General features: G+C 37.2%; 1 protein-coding gene across 1 annotated transcript; it reads right to left on the bottom strand.

Annotated features, from left to right (window-relative positions):
- Positions 1 to 12435: 12435 nt before the first annotated feature.
- On the bottom strand, positions 12436 to 14529 carry LOC101888444 (uncharacterized). Its single transcript, XM_005188938.3, has 2 exons — positions 14410 to 14529; positions 12436 to 14341 (listed from the first exon to the last, which is right to left on the bottom strand). The coding sequence occupies exons 1-2, from the start codon at positions 14483 to 14485 to the stop codon at positions 12711 to 12713; spliced, it is 1707 nt and encodes a 568-aa protein (XP_005188995.3). The 5' UTR covers positions 14486 to 14529; the 3' UTR covers positions 12436 to 12710.
- Between the last annotated feature and the right edge of the window lie 4361 nt (positions 14530 to 18890).

The following is an 18890-nucleotide window of genomic DNA, read 5'->3' as shown; positions in this document are numbered from 1 at the left end:
TATTTACGTGCAACACATAGACACTCACACACACACACTCACTCACATGCATGGTGATATCTAAAGTAATTCATGTACATATACATACATTTCTAGTGGGACATAATAAATAGTGGAAGCCTGACTCGTGGTAGGCTAAATATACGACGTAGGTGTAGGCAAATATGCTGTCTACTGCCCTCTGAGAATATTATATATGATTTTTTTGGATCCAATCGATTGGTTTTTAAAACTTAAAAATTGATGTTTCCTTTTTCTGAATAATTTTCAAAATTTTGCAGAATTACTGAATATATTTTCACAAAACAATTGCAAAACTACAAATATTAAACTATGGACCATCGAGCACAAGAATATGGCCGGACCTACAAAATTTCGAATCATTGCACAGCTCAAAAAACTATAACAGAAAAAATCTAGAAAATTTTGAAAGTAATGTTAAAAATAGAAGGTTCAGGGTTTCGAAGGTTTAATTGTTTCGAAAACTTATATCGCACATTTCTTGAAATTTTCTAACTAAGATTAATTGGAACCCGTACATTTAAGGTATATAGTGTCTTGACGAATATTATAGTTACACTACGAGGATTATTATTAACCCTCAAACGATTTACCAAAGGGACCTCTTTGACCCTTCTTTTCATATGTTGGCCATATTTTGAAAAAGAACCAAAAATACATTTTTTGACAGAATGAGAATCAAAGGCCAGACGCTGGGACTAGAATCTTAAAATATTTGCACGAGGGCCAGTCTTGGTACGTAGGCGTGTGATAAGGCTGAGTTTTTGGAAGTTTGTATTAAAAGGGAACAAAAAGTACTATAAATAAAATATATATTTTTTAGACAAACGAAATTACCTAGAATTTTGGAAATTGGGAATTAGAGGCACAGTGGAATGCAGGATAGATTTTCCAAAGGGTTTTTGGAAAATCGAACTTTGAGGTTAGGAAAAGTTATAAAATGGTACTAAACTTCTAGAATGGTTCTATTTGGCATAATTAGTACAGATGAAATTTAGTATGAGAATCAAGGTTAGAAAGTAAGTTTGATATATGAAGGTGGTTTTGGAAATGTGTACGAAGTGTGCAAACTGTACAAAATGTCACCACACTTGTAACAGTTTGGTTTAGGGTGAACGGATGAAGTTGGAATTTCAAAATGTTTATTGGCGACCCTGAGGTGCCAGGTTTGTGGTAAAGATATGGTTTTAGAAATGGGTACTACAAGTGCAGGAATCGTACTAAATAGTAGTGTATTTTTACAATTACTAAATGGTACTTTATTTTGTATTAGGAGAAGGAATTGAGATAAAATTCTGAAATTTGATATTTAAATTACTGATGAAATCTGCTTTTGAGATTTGGCGGTAGTTTGTTAATGAGTCCCATTTTTGTACGAAAAGTACTAAATGGTACTAAATTTGGTATCGAGTGAAGGGATAGGGCTAGAATCCTCAAATTTGATCTTAAGGTCTCTGTTGATGTCTAAATTTGATATTAACGTAGCTGTTGGTACCTAGAATTTCGATATGGAAATTGTTTCAAAAATGCGTTCTTTAATTGTTCGAAAATTACTAAATGGTACTCAATTTGGTATTGGGTTAAGGAATAGAGCTGGAATCCTGAAATTTTATAGGGATGTCACTGTCAGTGTCTTTGGTTAAGATTTGTAGGTGGTTTTGGAAATGTGTACTATAATTATTCGAAAAATATTAAGTGGTGCTAAGTTGGGTATTGAGTTGTGGTATAGAGGCGAAATTCTGAAATTTCATATTTAAGCCTCTGTTGGTGTCTAAGGTTGAGATATGGAGGTGGTTGTAGAAATGTGTATTACAATTGCACGAAAATTACATAAAAGTACTAAATTTCATATTAGGTGAAGAAATAGAGCTGAAATGTAATATGGATATCACAGTTGGTGCCTTTGGTTGAGAGAAGGAGGTAGATATGGAGAGAAGGAGGTTGATGTGGATATTATACATTTGTCCCACAATTTGGTATTGTGGGACTTTGAAGAGGTAAAATCCAAACCTCAAAGGGGTTTGGGTTCCAAACCAAGCTTTTTTGGGGGCTTGTTATATAGCCTTGACTATATCTATATTTTTTTTGACCTATATTTCTAATTTAATTGGTCAAGTATGTCCCCGTTTTTGATATGGGCTATATAAAGGTTATATCCTGATTTCAAGCATTTTGTAGCTCATTGATGCCCTCAGCCATATGGAAACAGAGTGAAATAACGATTGTAGACCCTAGGTCTATATTGATCAAATCTGTTTCAGGACATTTGGAGTCGATTTAGGGACTTCCGTCCTTTCGTCGGTCTGTCTGTCCGTCCGTCCGTCTGGTTGGCGGGCACAACACTAGAAGGGAGAATCCCATTTGATCCAAACTTGGTATATCGTAATATTTTTGTCAAACTTAGATCGAGTTCGGAGATGGACAATATGGGTCCACTCCCCCACAACTCTTTTAAAATGTGATGTAAGAATCCGATTCTCTTCAGATTTCACACATCCCAATATTTTTATCAACCCAAGATCTGCTGCCAAGATGGACACATTGGTCCATTCCTTCTGGAATGGCCGCACAAAATGTCAACATTTTCACAAAAATAATTTAACTTATATAACAGAAAGGAATTTTCCGCAGTTGTTCAAACTTTGGAAATTCTGAAAGTATTATCATTGCTAAGTTAGGTGTGAAAATGGAAAATATCGACATACTCCATCAAGTACCTCCCCCACAGAGAGTTCAAAATTTTGAAAAACAAAACGCTCATAATCTGAAAGAAAAAAAAACATCTTACAATTGTCTTCAAATTTCATACATTCCAATATTGCCACTAGCGCAAGATCTATTGTGAAGATGGTGTAGATCGGAATCCTGCCTATGGTGCTTCCTCCACAACGGCTCAACATTTTTAATAGTTCTTACTCTCGTATAATGCGAAATAAACATTCGATTTCCTTCAAATTTCAAACATCTCAATGTTTTGATTAATACAAGATCTGGTGTGAAGTGAGATACCAGAAGGAGTAGATCATTATATCTACTCCTTCTGGTACCTCCCCACAAAACGGTTAACAGAATCAAAATGTCTATTAAATACCAAATAAGCATATGATTTTCTTTAAATTTCAAACATCCCTATATTTCTGCCGATTTTTCACATTCCAATATATTGTTTTAACATCCCAATGAAGTGAAGTACATCGGCCCACTATATTTAAATTCTCACAGTTCTCATAAAAAGTGAAATGTTGGTATATTGAGTTTTGGTGCAGCCCTCGTATAAAGGTACCCATGATTTTAGTTTTTTCAAGGGTCTTGGTCACATTCTCCAATCGATTTGGCTTTAATTTGGTCTGGTGACAAGTAGAAGATTTAGTTTTGGGTCAGAAGAGTAAAACTGCACAAGGGTTCCAAGATTACGCAGAACAGTTTTATATTTTTGTGACTACAGTCTATACTATACTTCTGAGTCTAAACAAACTTCTAATTCCCTCTTCAAATAATGCATATATAAGTCTTTCCAAACGGACCTCGTTACTTTCAAAAGCTCACACATTTCAGTTGCTAAAAATTGATAAATGGTTGTAACCTCATTTTATGTTTGACTTTTACATTTTCACTCTATTCCGACAATCAACAAACAAAACGAAAAAAAAAATCCAACATCAAAGTACCACCAACGATTTGTTGGCGTAAGGGTAGGTTTTTTTTGGTGTCTGTATTTACAGGTAGGACATGTTGTTTATTGTTCCAGTTGACACTTTTGCGCATTTGCAGCATTCGCAGATTTATGTGGCTCGAAGAGGATACAAAAAGTCTAAATTGCAGCTTAAAAATATATACACTCAGGTGCACAAAATGTAATTCTATTTTGCTGATAAACTGTTGCATTTTTATAGACTCGTATGTTGATGCTAAAGGGAGGTGTAAGGAATACAGCAGGGACAATATGTAATTTATACTACAGAGAATTTCTTAGGATAAAAAGTTTTTTTTTGTCGAGGTGTAGTATAACAAATGTTTATTTTAACTGCATTGACTCAGGAAAACTTTTGGTGTTGGTCAGAACAACCTATCGTTTTCTTCAAAATGTAATTCTGAAAGGAGCATCTAAAGCAATTAAAATGTGTGGTACTTATTTATACGTATTTTTGTATTTACAAAACATGTAAATTGAAAAAATGCAGAAGAGAGGAACTTCTTTCATTTGCTGCATAATTTAAATTTAGTTCGCATTCTTTTATTAATTCCGTAGTAATATTGGATTTTTATGTAGCATCAGCAAAGTTAAAAAAAATGATTAATAAAAAATCATGGTTGTTGACCAGGAAGACGATTAAAAATATTTATATATATATGCTAATATTCTTCTAGCGCCCTATACATCTCTAAAAAGCCTTGGCATCTGTTTTGATTTTCACTAAGTTAGATGGAGGTATTTTTATTATTTATAAAGAAAATATAGCTATATCAGTAGTGGGATTCTCTAGCTCAGTTTTTGAGTTACTGACAAAGAATCGGTAACCTTGAAACGCAAAATTTTGATATAAAAAAGAAATGAAAGTTGATATCATTGGTATCTATCGATACCAATAAAAGTACCAATTCGTCGCTAACTTTACGAAAATTTTCGTTTTTTACCAAATTATCAGCAATTGAATTTTACCGATTTTTTTCGATAACTCGAAAATGAGTTACAGAATTCCACTACTGATCCGGTTTTCACAAAGTTTGACGTATTTGCTAAATGCTATCGAATGTATCAAAATCCAACCTATTTGGACTGATATTAAACATTACCTGTACAATGAACTATAAACCGAAAGATTATGATGAGAGCTATATAAAAATGTTAAACGATTCTAACAAAACTGGAAAGGTTAAGGTGAGATGAAAAAACTGCAACCAACTTCAGACTGCTGTCATTTCTCAGCCACTCGTCTGACAGCTGTTAAATTGATTCCAGTGACAGCTCATTATATTGTTTACAAGCGTACAAAAGCATTTTGGTGAGAATTTTCCAGAAAAAAAGTTATTCGTGATGAAATTCAAGCGTGACACTGTGATTTCTTTATATTTGACTGGAAAACCACAAGTGGCTATCTTTTGTGTCTCGTACCATCGATCGTTACCGTGATACTGGTAGCATAGCCCGACGTGAAGGAAGTGGACGGAAGAAAACAGCAACATCATCATAAATGGTTCGAAACGTAAAGAAGCGATTTGATCGCAGTGGCCGAAAAATGGGCCGTGAGCTGAACATATCGCAATATCCCATTCGGCAAATATTGAAAAATGACCTCGGGGTAAAGCCATTGAAAATCCAACATGGGCAAGAACTTATACCGCAACAGAAAGAAAATAGACTCAAAAGAGCTAAAGAGTTGCTTCACTTGGCCGACAGTGGTGGGCACCATCGGTTGGCCACCAGAACTCAAGCACCGGCCATGGTGGTGGTGTGGGCCGCCATAACAGCCGATAGTCGCTCTCCGCTCGTATTAAGCGACCGTGGCATCAGAATAAATGCCGAATATTATCGGGAAAATATTCTGGAGGTTGTATTAATCCCTTGGACATGCAAAAACTTTTGGTCGCAGACCTTGGACATTCCAACAGGAATCAGTACCATCGCACTCAGCACGCGCCACCTAGGAAAGGTTACAAAATGAAGTTCCTCGCTTCATTTCCAGCGCACAATGGCCACCAACATCTCCGGATGCTAATCCGACTATTGTGTCTGGAGTATTTTGGAAAGCAAGGTTGGCACTAAAAAATACCAAAGTGTCGATTGATGTCGGCCAAAATGCCGCAGAGCAACATTCGAACAAATCTACACTTCTTCTAAAATTTTATGCTATTTCCGACATTTTTCGGTTTCATTCAATAAAATTAAAAAAATGTAAAAACAAGTAAGCAAAGGCTACAGTCGAACGGGGCCGACCGCTAGTGTTGAATACCCTACAACACTATAATAAACGATACTGTTTATATAGGCGAGATACTCGAAAGAATTCCACAAGATATTGTGACAAATTATAAAAGAAAACCATCAGGTTTCGTTCTCTAATTTTCGAATAATAGCAACTTAAACTAATTTGCTCATTTCCAATTTATTGGTAGATGTTGCACGTAAATGGTCTTCCTAGACCTGGAACCAATATTTCCCAAAGACCTATAATCTCTCAGAAGTGGCAAAAGATTAACATTTATTATTGGTTTTTGACTGAGATACAGACATTTGGTTATATTGTTCCACGAAATCAGCGTTAACGAAATAGTCAGAAGTGCGTCTTTCCTGTATTTGTGAATTCTCCAAAGAGTCACTGGAATGGACATTTCCGTATTTTGTCTACAAAAGTTTGCAAACTCCTTCACACATTGAGTATTTTTGGATGGCCATCCAAAACTGCTTGGCTTTTGCAATGTCCGGTAATCCCCATTCAAATGTGCGTGAGGATCGGGCGTTAATTACGACCTGCTGACAATTTTGCAGTTTTTTGGTCCATTTCAACCCCTAAATATATTGCGATCTAAAAAGAGTAGGCTTCTGTTCTGACCCCTCATCTTATACCCATGCAAAATTTCGTAAGGATCGGGCCATAAATGCGATCTGTATATGATATCCTGATATCCCAACTACTTAGTTTTGTTATATCGCACATATTTTGCTATATATCCGATTTGTTGGATGTTAACATCAATGTAAAGGTCAGAAGTAACCTTGTCAAGGCTTCGTGATTTCGCCGGGATTTAAAATATTCACGGTTTAATGAAAATTTTTGAATTTTTTCAACACAAAAGATATGGTCTATTTTACCCGCTAAATATTATCCGATGACCACCCTAAATGGTAGGCTTCTTCCCCGCCCTAAACTCTAGCTACATACGAAATTCCGTCGATTGGTCTATAATTGCGACCTGTATAGCTACTGCAAAATCCGATATTTTTTCATTATTTGGTCCATTTCAACCCCTATCATCTCCAAAAGAAATAGGCTTCTATTCTGACCCTTCTATTCTAACCCCACCTCCATTTTAAATTTCGTAAAGATCGGACCATAATTGCGACCTGTAGAGTGATTACAAATTAACATGGACAGACGGACGGACGGACATACATAGCTAGATCGACTCAGCTCGGCGAGCTAGGAAGATCCATATATACTTTCCTATATTGGAAACCAATATTTCGAGGTGTTACATAAATTCTGCCCCAATCAAACTTATAATACCCCCAACACATAGTGTTGTAGGGTCTAATTATGACGTTTGACTTTGTTGCATTTTTTTATATCACACTGTATATCTCAAAAGTATGGACTGATACTTTAATATTTTTGTAGACGAAAGTATATTCCCATATATTTGATATTTCCATAACTCTCAATACTTGTTTTTTTTGCACTCTAGGTTTGTTACTCTCGAGAACGATATTGAAAAAAATTCTGAACACAGTTTTTGTTTGTTTTTTTTTTTTCGAAACCCAACAACAAATTTAAATATTCCATGAGTTTGTATTGTCTTCTCGCTGTTTTTTTTTCGGCACAGCTTCATAACGACGTCATGTGATCATTGATAATTGAACGTAAACACAAATGCAAGATTAATGAAAGCTTTTACGCACAACAACAGGGAAATAGTCAACAAAAAGCGTCCACGAGACCAAAAAAAAACAGACAATTCATAAAACGTTCAAATGAACATTGAACTGAAAAAAAGGAAAAAATAAATCGCAAAAACAAAAAACAGAATTTTTTCGGAAACAAGCAAAAACATCAAACAATAAAGCCTCGCTCTTGTCCCTCACGTGGTCGCTCGCACACTCACACACACACACACCTACAAAAACGAAAGCCTCCACACAATTGGTAACCACAAAATGACAATTGGTAACTGGAGTAACATTAACGGAAAATCTCTGAAAAGACGAAATAAGCGGCTGAGTGGGTGGTATCGGTAACAATGGCAAAGCTTAAATATTGTTTTTCAATCGAATGCCCAAACACCACGACACACACAATATTATACATACACACTCACATATATACAAACACATGTATGTGTGTACTTACTCATCATACAATAGGCGGCAGGCACAAATACCCTCAATGGAGTGTTGAGAATAATATAAGCCATAACAAACATCCGTTTCCGGCTAACAGTAACATTTAGCTGGGTGTTTGTATGTGTGTGTGTGTACGTGGGGAGAAAGCAGAGGGAGGGAAAAAACAAATGAGTTTTTGTCAGCCAAAAAAAAAAAGAAATGGCTCCGGCGTAACAGCATCAACTACCAACCAAATAACAATACATAAGCCACATAACAAAACATGTTCGAACATGCACACGGTCCACAACAATTCCGGGGGAGAGATATTCTTTTGTGGGTACTTGTTTTTTTGTATTTTGTTATATTAAATTTCATTAGTGTCCTTTATTGACTTGTTGAATACAATATTTAACAAGCGAGTGTTTCGAACAGGGGCTGATATGATAATTGGAGGAAGGTATATTTGACTTCTAAGTCAAATAAGGCCGTTTATGGGAGTAAATCCAATTCTGCAAGTACAGGGTTGTCCAGGTTTTGACAGAGATGTCACATCGCTTAATGACATACCGCGTTTGAAGCGTCAGTCCAAGCAGATTTTTACCATGAACCAATACACGCCACGCGAAATAGTTGAAATTTACATTCAACAGAAGAAGTTAATTGTAAAAACTCAACGTGCTTTTAAAACATTAAAAAATGTGAGAAGTGCGCTTTCTAAGAACACCATTAAGCGTTTATACGAAAATTTTTCGAATGGTAAGGCTCTTTCTAATCCGAAGAGGCCATATAAAAGTCGACCAAGGCGATCGGCCGAGAATATCGCTGCCGTACGAGCCAGTGTTGAGAGGTCCCCAAGAACATCCCAAAAACGCCGTTCTCAGCAGTTGGGCATGGCTCGGTCCACTTTACAACGGATTATTCGCATTGGTTTGTATTTGTTCCCGTACAAAATTCAATTGACGCAAAGAATGTTGCCTGCGGACAAGCCTCGTCGATTGGAATGGGCCCAAAGAGTCATGGGTCCGTCGAATATAGGGAACCCGGTACTTACTGGCAAAAAGGTGTCTTAAAATTGGCTCATCGAAATCCTATTCATTCTCCTATTTTCTGTAGAAATATTGAAATATCGCATTAAAGAAAGTAAAGTGCTGTTTTATCCATCGAAATATTCAAATCTCGTAATAAAGGGTGACTTTTTTGCTATTATATTTTCGGCAACACTAGTTTCACAAACTTTTCGTGTTTTGTTTCACTGTCGAACATCTATAGTTCAATCCATAACTCTGTCCAACTCAAATAATTAAATTAAAAAAAAAAAAAAAATAAACTAAATATGTTAAAAAGCAGTCATTTCGGCCTGGAACGATATGGAATTTTTCAAAAAATAAAATCCTTTAAAAGTTCTGTTAAAATTTTAAAAATACCGAATGTAGCCTTTATATTGGGGTCTTTACGACATGGACGTACATAAGCATGGTTTGTCATAAGCCATTACCATATTCAAATTCGAAACCTGAAATAAACGGTGAATAATGTAGCTAAAATTATCAAAATACCGTATATAGGGAGGAACTGTGCGAAGACGTGGACCTGCATGGACAATTTTCTCTCACAGACTGTAGCTTCCACTACGAACTTCAAATACGACATCTCAAACAATTTAATTGAGTATTGTACCTAAAATCGTCAAAATTCCAAATATTGGGAGGTACTGATATATGGGGCCTATACGAAGACCTGGACCTGCATAGACAACTTTCTGTCACAGACTGTTGTCAAAGACCTAAAATGGTAAAGACTAGACAAAATGCATTTTGAGCAAATGGTTTGTGTCTACAATACATAGAGTAACAGCTCATGGCAGAGACATGTTAATATAAGAACCACTATTACAGAAACGGATATCAAATAAAAATTTGAAAAATCCAAAATTTTGGTTTCAAAATTCTATTCCATGGACCTTTCCGAAAATTTGCACATTGCTTTGGCGGTTTAAATCAGTTAACATTTGTAATTATGTTGTTATGATATCGTAACAACAAAGGTATTTTCACAGGGTTACCATATCTTGACTCTGCCTTGTCCTATCTTTACACTTCTATGTCTTTGCTGTTGTTCCCATTATGAACTCTAAATACATAATTTGAAACAACTCCGGCGCATAATGACGCTAAAATCATCAAAATACCGAATATTGGGAAATACCGTAATATACGGGCTATACGAAGACGTGGACCTGCACATACAATTTTCTGTCGTATGCTGTAGTATCCGTTACGAACTTCAAATACCAAATTTGAAATTTAGCTAAAATCATCAAAATACCGAATATCGGGAGGTACCCTTATATGAGGGCTATATGAAAACGTGGACCTACATGGCCCATTTACGAACTTAACCTGCCTACTGGCAAAATAAACATATGTGCAAAATTGCCATTCTAAGCCACTCGTCCGACAGCTGTTACAATTATTCTAGTGACAGCTAATTATATTGTTTACAAGCGTACAAAAGCATTTTGGTGAGAATTTTCCAGAAAAAGTTATTCGTGATGTAACTCAAGCGAGATAGTGTGATTTATTTATATTTGGCTGGAAAACCACAAGCTACTGTCATTAGAGCCCTCCAGCATTTAAATATGAATAAATCTTTTGTGTCTCGTACCATCGCTCGTTACCGTGATACTGGTAGCGTAGTCCGATGTCAAGGAAGTGGACGGAAGAAAACAGCAACATCAGCAGAAATGGTTCGAAAAGTAATGAAGCGACTTGATCGAAACCCGCGTCGCAGTGCCCGAAAAATGGCTCGTGAGCTAAACATATCGCAATATTCCATTCAGCAAATATTGAAAAATGAGCCATTGAAATTCCAAAAAGTGCGAAAACCACCACAACAGAAAGAAAATAGACTCAAAAGTGCTAAAGAGTTGCGTCGCTTGGCCGAAAGTGGTGAACTGCCGAATTTGTTTTTTTCCGATGAGAAAACATTCGTTGTCCAGCAGTTTGTAAACAAACCTTCGGTGGCCACCTGAACTCAAGCTATGGTGATGATGTGGACCACCATAACAGCCGATGGTAGCTCTCCGCTCGTATTTATTCACCGTGGAATCAAAATAAATGCCTAATATTTTCGCGAAAATATTCTGGAGGGTGTATTAAAGCCTTGGGCACGCAAACATTTTGGACATTCAAAAAAGACTCAGCACGCGCCACCAAAGAATGGTTACAAAATGAGGTTCCTCACTTCATTTCCAGCGCAAAATGGCCACCAAAATCTCCGGATACCAATCCGTTGGACTATTGTGTCTGGAGTATTTTGGAAAGCAAGGTTGGCACTAAAAAATATCAAAGTGTCGATCACCTCAACCAAGCGCTTCTTCGGGATTGAGCCAAATTACCGCCGAGCAACAAATATTTACATCAGTGCTAGATCAGGTGCGAAAATGGACAATATCGTTCCACTCCATCGAGTAACTCTCTTCTCATGCAAAATTTGGTGTCGATTGGTTTCAATTGTGTGATTAGGAAAATTTTTCTTTCTTTTGTGTATTTTGTATTTCGCACTTAAGTTTTTTTAGCGTTTTCGTAGAATGGAAATATTAGTATTTTTTCGTACAAAAGTAGTGGTCTATTTGTGACCTTTATAACAACTGAAAAATCAGTAAAATTTTTAGTTGTTGGTCCATTTCAACCCCTAAGAATATTGCGGGCATCTTGAAAAACAATAGGCCTAGCCCTTCTGAGCCTAACCCTATCTATTTGTGATTTCGTCACGGTTTAATGGAACATTTGACTTTTATTTAACACAAATGTTATGGTCTATTTCAACCACTAAATATTATCCGATGACTATCAAAATTGGAAGGCTTCTGCCCAGCCCTAAGCTCTAGCTCCATGCTAACTTCAGTGTCAATTGGTCTATAATTACGACTTGCAGAGCAACTGCAAAATCAGGAATTTTTTCAGTTTTTGTTCCATTTCCTCCCCTAAATATCATGCGATCTTCTCCAAAAGCAATAGGCTTATATTCTGACCGTAACCCCACCTACATTTTAAATTTCGTGAGGATCGGGCCATAATTGCGACCTGTAGAGTGATTATAAAATAAGATTGACAGACGGACGGACATACATAACTAGATCGACACTCTCAGAGAAGAATCTTGCTTAAAATTAGGCTCTGAAAACATCAATCTGTCGCAAACTTTCGATAATTTCAATCATAAACTAATACCCACTGATCACACCACCTTCATATGGCCACGAAACCACAAAACGACAACAACAATGGGTGGATGTGAAGCCATTGATTTCAATTTTTAATTGTAATCGGAGTTTTTTTCGACTGTCGACTTGATGCTATTTTAACGTGAAATTTTATAGATGACATTTTTTTGGCCACAAAATTACCAGAACTTTATTTCATTGTTGAATGACGGCATGGTGTTATTTTTAACAATATGTTGTTGCCCTATAAGTGATGGATATTTAATAATGAAAAATACTTGAAACTCGAAAATGCGGTATAGAATGAGCAAAGAAAGGAAGAAATATTTTTAATTAAAAGGCCATGGTTTTTGGTGGAAATGGAAAACCTTTATTTACAAAAAATGGCAGGTCCACAATTATTTTTGGCTTATCGTATTCTTTTTATTTGCCATAACCTACGGCGATGCCTTTTTGTCCACCACCGAGTCCACCAGCTCCATAGCCGCCTTTAGCACCGGCGGAAGCAGAAGCTGAAGATGAGGCCGAAGCATGTGCGCCGTTAGCACCACCAGCGCCATGAGAACCGGAAAGACCACCGGCACCAGTTAAGCCACCGGCGCCGTAGCCACCCTTGGCGGTAGTAATAGCCGATGCTAATGAAGAAGCGATGGCATGTGCTGCACCACCGGCAAGTCCAGCTGCACCACCTACACCTTTACCAATTGCTCCACCAATGCCTGCACCAATGGCAGCGCCATGTCCAATGCCTCCACCAAGTCCTAATCCAACACCTTTTCCGCCTCCAACGCCACCACCGATTCCACCTCCAATGCCTTTTCCGCCACCAATGCCTCCACCGATTCCTGCTCCAACACCTTTTCCATGTCCACCACCAACGCCTCCACCAATACCACCAGCGGAACCATAACCACCAGCGGAGCCTTTACCTCCACCAATGCCGCCACCAATACCAGCACCATGACCGCCACCAGCTCCTGCTCCATGACCACCGCCAACACCGACAGAAGCTCCGGAACCTGCACTGGCACTACCACCGGCATAACCACCTCCCGATCCGCCACCCAATCCACCGCCGATTCCACCAGCACCACCATGACCGGCACCGCCACCAATTCCAGCACCGGAGCCATAGCCTGCTCCAGAACCTGATCCGGAACCGGCACCAGCACCATGACCTCCTCCAACACCAGCGCCATGTCCTCCTCCAATGCCAGCATCAAGACCGCCGCCAAGGCCAGCTCCAGCACCATGTCCTCCTCCAACACCAGCTCCAAGACCGCCACCTATACCGGCACCAACACCAGATCCTGATCCAGAACCATAACCAGATCCTGAACCTCCACCAATACCAGCACCATGACCGCCACCTAGGCCAGCTCCAGCACCATGTCCTCCTCCAACACCAGCACCAAGACCGCCACCTAGGACAGATCCAGCACCAGAACCAGAACCGTAACCGGAACCTGATCCACCAGCTGAAGCAGAACCATGTCCACCGGCAAGACCTCCACCAACGCCAGAGCCCGAACCAGCGCCATAACCACCACCAACACCTGATCCTGCACCATGACCAGCACCAGCTCCACCTCCAGATCCATGACCACCGCCAAGACCACCTATACCAGCTCCAATTCCAGCACCAGATCCGAGACCGGCACCAGAGCCGGAACCGCCACCATAACCACCAGCGGAACCATGACCTCCACCGATGCCAGCTCCGCCACCAATTCCTGCTCCTCCTCCGATTCCGCCACCAAGTCCAGCTCCACCGCCATGACCACCTCCGGCGCCTGCGGCCGAACCAGCACTGGCACTTGCACCACTACTTGCGGAACCATAACCTCCGGCAACACCAGCCGAACCGGACGCTCCGGCAGAACCATGGCTGCCACCCACACCGCCGCCAATACCTCCGGCAGAGGCACCAGCTGAGGCGCTTGCACTGCTAAGGGCCCCAGCTTTACCACCCCCCGATGCAGCTGCATTGGCACTTGCACTGGCACTCGCTCCCGCAAGGGAGCCTCCAATCGAGCCTACACCAGCTCCATATGCTGGAAAGAAGAACAAAAAAAATTTCAATAGTTCCTTTTTTTATTTTCAAAACTCCATCCCAACTCACCATTTGCCAGTGCAACACCCACTGCCAGTAATCCGACTACTGTTAATCCTCTCATTGTTCTCAACTTTCTATGCATCTCCAGCTAATTTAGTCTTCTTTTATAGAATTTCACAAATTGACAGAAGCTAATAAAATTTGTTGTCTTAATTTTTTTCTTTTCGTTTTTGGTTCGGCCATATTTCAAATCTCATGCTGTTTCAGTACCTGGAAACATTAGCGCAACGCCAGACAAAAAAAAAAAAAAAAAACAAAACAAAAAAAGTTCACAATCAATTTAATAAATTACTCTTGTTTCGTTCGTTTGTTTTTTGGATTTTTTTTTTGTTCACTGTTTATGACAGTCACTCTTCTGGTTTTCTAACTTCCCCAATTTCTATCTATTTTGGATGCAGTAGAAGCTGTGATTCCCAGGCAGTTTATGCGCCACCACAAAATTGAGATAAAATATGAATATATTTAAGCGACACACCTGTGCAAAGAATTGGTTATGAAATCTCCAAAATTCTTTAAATGATTTTCAAGATTCCAAGACTTAAGTCGTATATTTTCAACAACACTGTTAAGGTCTCTACGACGACGTAGACCTGCATAGGCGAGTTTTGTCACAAGCTATTACAATATTCAAATGCGAAAGTTGAAAAAATCTGTTTATAATGTAGCTAAAATCATAAAAATACCGAATATAGGGAGGTATCATGGGGGTAATGAAACGTGGACCTTTACAGACAATTTTCTGTCATAGGCTGTAGTATTCCTTACGAACTTCAAATACTAAATTTGAAATAGTTCCGGTAAATAATGTCGCTAAAATCATCAATATATCGAATATCGGGAGGTATCGTTATATGGGGGCTATACGAAGACGTGGACCTACATGACCAATTTTCTGTCTTAAGCCGTAGTATCTATAATAGCATACTTTAAAATGGTCATAACTCCTTAAATATTGACATTTCGGGGTTTTGAGCTATTATTTGTGATCACTTTTTTAAAGAGGAAAAATATTATACTTTAAAATGGCCATAACTCCTTAAATATTGACATTTCGGGGTTTTGAGCTATTATTTGTGATCACTTTTTTAAAGACGAAAAATATCATACTTTAAAATGGCCATAACTCCTTAAATATTGACATTTCGGGGTTTTTAGCTATTATTTGTGATCACTTTTTTGAAGACGAAAAATATGATACTTTAAAATGGCCATAACTCCTTAAATATTGACATTTCGGGGTTTTCAACCATAATTTGTGATAACTTTTTTAAAGAGGAAAAAAAAGCATACTTTAAAATGACCATAACTCATCAAAATACCGCATATCTTCATTCGTTCGGAAGCTAGAGTGATTTCCACAGACTGACGGGCATTGCTAAATCGACATAGAATTTTATGCTAATCAAGAATATAAATAAGAGTGGCTCGATATTTACTATTTCCACACAGGATTTTGTTTAAGTAGAAATTTTAAGATGTGTGAAATTTAAAAGGTATCGGAAGCTTATTTTGTAATTAAATAAGAGTTATAATTATTCAAAATTTTGATGATAGGGGAGGTATTTGATGGAGTGGCCGATATTTTCCACTTTTTCGCACCTGGCATAGTACTGATAAAAAATTGGGATTTGCAAAGTTTGTATAATTGCATGATCATTTCTTGGTCTATACGGTAAATTATTTTCTTTGAAAATTATGCACTTTTGTGGGGAAGGTACCAGAAGAAGTGGTCCGATATTACCCAATAATATTACGATGTACTAAATTTGGATCAAACTCCCTCCAAAAGCTATCCTGCGCACCAGCCAGCCGGACAGACTCGCCTAGTTCGACTCCAAATATCCTAAAACGGATTTGGTCCACAGAGAACTAAAGTCTAAGACAGTAATTTCGGTGAGGGACGTATTACCCGTATCAAATCATATATACCCTTTGTAGCCATATGGCTGGGGGTGTAAAAACGGCAGTATTTTTTGTCGAGATGTGCTGGAAATAAGTTGTTGACATTTTAATTTGTTTTTGAATGGAAGATCTGGATCACAAGTATTGATGATCTTAAGAAAATAATCTTAAAAAGTCAATGGTTTTACCAGAATGTTTCTGGAAGAAATGTACGATTTTTGGATAAAAAATATCTTAAAAATATTTGAAAGTTGAAATGAAAATTTTTATCAGGAGTTCCCTTAAAAAAAGAAACGTCTAAAAATCAAGAACATTTGTCTAAAGCCCCACGAAAAAATGTTAAAAAATCTACGATTTCATTTCAAGACGTCCTTATTTCTTCTTTTTTTAAGTTAAGTAATATTTTATTGAGTCTTTTTTATCAATAAGATGACAATTAAAACAAAAAGGAAAATCCTTAAAGGAATCCTTAAGACTATAATGTATTATCCTAATGCCGAGAAGAGTTATACAGCATCATAAAATGTAAACATCTAATTCTTTAATGGACGCCCTTGCTCCCGGGACTTTTACATAAAGAGAAAATCTTAAATCTATTGTTTAAAACTTTAAACTAGAATTTAAATCTAAAAGAAACAAATGAAAAAGAAAAAAAAAACAATACAAAAATAATAAAAAGGTACGCAGTAGCTACCCTCATTGAGTCCCGGCGAGCGCCTTTTCATGAAAGCAGGTAATGCCTGCCTGATCCTCATTTGAATACCCCAAAGGAGAGGGATACTGTGTGTTTGACAACCCAAAGTTTCTCTGAATGCTATCATATAAGCATTTTCATTAAATTCCAATCTTAAGTTAAAATTATCCAAAATATCAAAAGCGTATGTGGAAAAACGCTTTAACTTTTAATTGGAAGAAATATAGTTATTTAAATATCTTTTTTTTTGTGCTGCTAAAATTTTTCCCTATACAAAACCTTAAAATTTTCCTCTCCATCATCTCAAGTTCCTTCATTATCGTCGGGGATATATTGAAGCAAATTGGAAATGCATAACTAATTATTGGTCTTATGCAAGTTTTGGGTTGGGTAATATAAATCCACTATTGAGTATAAACCTCATATTATCTTATCCTCCGATTTACGCGATTTTGGCTACATCCAATCTTTTCATTCCGCGTGAATGGTGGTGCTAAAATGTCATTGTGTTATCGTCTTAATCTCGCGTTCATCATCCATAACATTGTAGTTTCCAAAGCACATAATATTATTTCTTGTGACATTCTAATATGTATTCAATAGACATTCTGAGAACCTGATTTCTTGAAGCAAATTCCAGAGTTTGTTAAACTTAACTTCACCCTTAACATGTTAATGCAATACAACCATTTTCATATTTTAAAGCTCTCCTTATCTTTACAAATGTTTATTATAATATAATAATAAACATTTGTGAACCCAACAACAAACACAATCATATGATTTTTAAAAAACCAGATGCTATTTCAAACAATCAAATTAAACATTTAGCGAAAAAACGTGACCAAAATGTTAAACATTTAACAACAAAACACCACTGCTGAAGTTGTGTTTATTTTTGTAAAACCAGTTTATGATTGATAACTGTGTCGGTAGCTTGGGTTGTTCATTTGTCTGTAGTTTTTTTTTCTTTCGTCTTCTTTTTAAGCACTTGTGACGTAGAGATTACCAATATTGATTTCTACACAATAAATTAAATAATTTATTAGGACTATTGCGTTTTTAGGCTTGGTGTTAAAATTTCCTCGACGATGAGTCATGATCTAAAATACTTATTTGTAAAGAAATCTTCGTTTTTATGATGGGAGGTATATTCTGCTATAAACATTTGTATGCCGCTGCAATCCTTCTAAACACTTTTCAAAAATATATAATAAAAATATTAGGAAAGGTATTTTTTGTATTATTTACCAAAAGCTGTAAATATTCCAAAAAAATCATTTTTTAAAATAATTTTAATAGACATTTCTTACTTGTCCTTGAACAAAATTTCAAAAAAATTCGTGAATTTTCGTCAAGAAATCCTTGAAAAGTTATTTTTCAAAAATTTATATTTTTACCTGGAAGTCCTTGAAGATTCAAAAAATTTGACCAATAAAATGTATTTAAAAAAAATTCACGTTTTTAGCCTCCTTCTTAAAAACTCCACAGTTTTACAGGAGCCTCTTACACAAAGTTATTATCGAGGGAATTTTTTAAAACCCATAATTTTTATATCCTCCACCATACATAGTATGGATGGTATATTAAGTTCGTCATTCCGTTTGTAACTCATTGAAATAATCATTTTAGACCCAACAAAGTATATATATTCTTGATCAGCGTAAAATTCTAAGACGATTTAGCCATGTCCGTCCGTCTGTCCGTCTGTTGTAATCACGATACAGTCAAAACGAATTAAAATAGCTCCCTATTTTGCACAGATCTGTCTTTTGTCTGCAGCCAGGTCAAGTTCGAAGATGGGCTATATCGGTCCACGATATCGCATAGCCCCCATATAACGGTACCCCCCGATATTCGATATATTGATGATTTTAGCCACATTTTTTAA

This window comes from Musca domestica, unplaced genomic scaffold (genome assembly GCF_030504385.1).
Source record: "Musca domestica strain aabys unplaced genomic scaffold, Musca_domestica.polishedcontigs.V.1.1 2, whole genome shotgun sequence".
Taxonomy (NCBI): domain Eukaryota; kingdom Metazoa; phylum Arthropoda; class Insecta; order Diptera; family Muscidae; genus Musca; species Musca domestica.
Note: the sequence above shows the minus strand (reverse complement) of the source record. Positions and strands in the feature narration are given on the sequence as shown.

Coding starts and splice junctions, on each gene's coding strand:
- LOC101888444 (XM_005188938.3), bottom strand. CDS start 14,485: ATGCATAGAAAGTTGAGAACAATGAGAGGATTAACAGTAGTCGGATTA. Junction 14,342..14,409: donor GGGTGTTGCACTGGCAAATG/GTGAGTTGGGAT, acceptor TCTTCTTTCCAG/CATATGGAGCTGGTGTAGGC.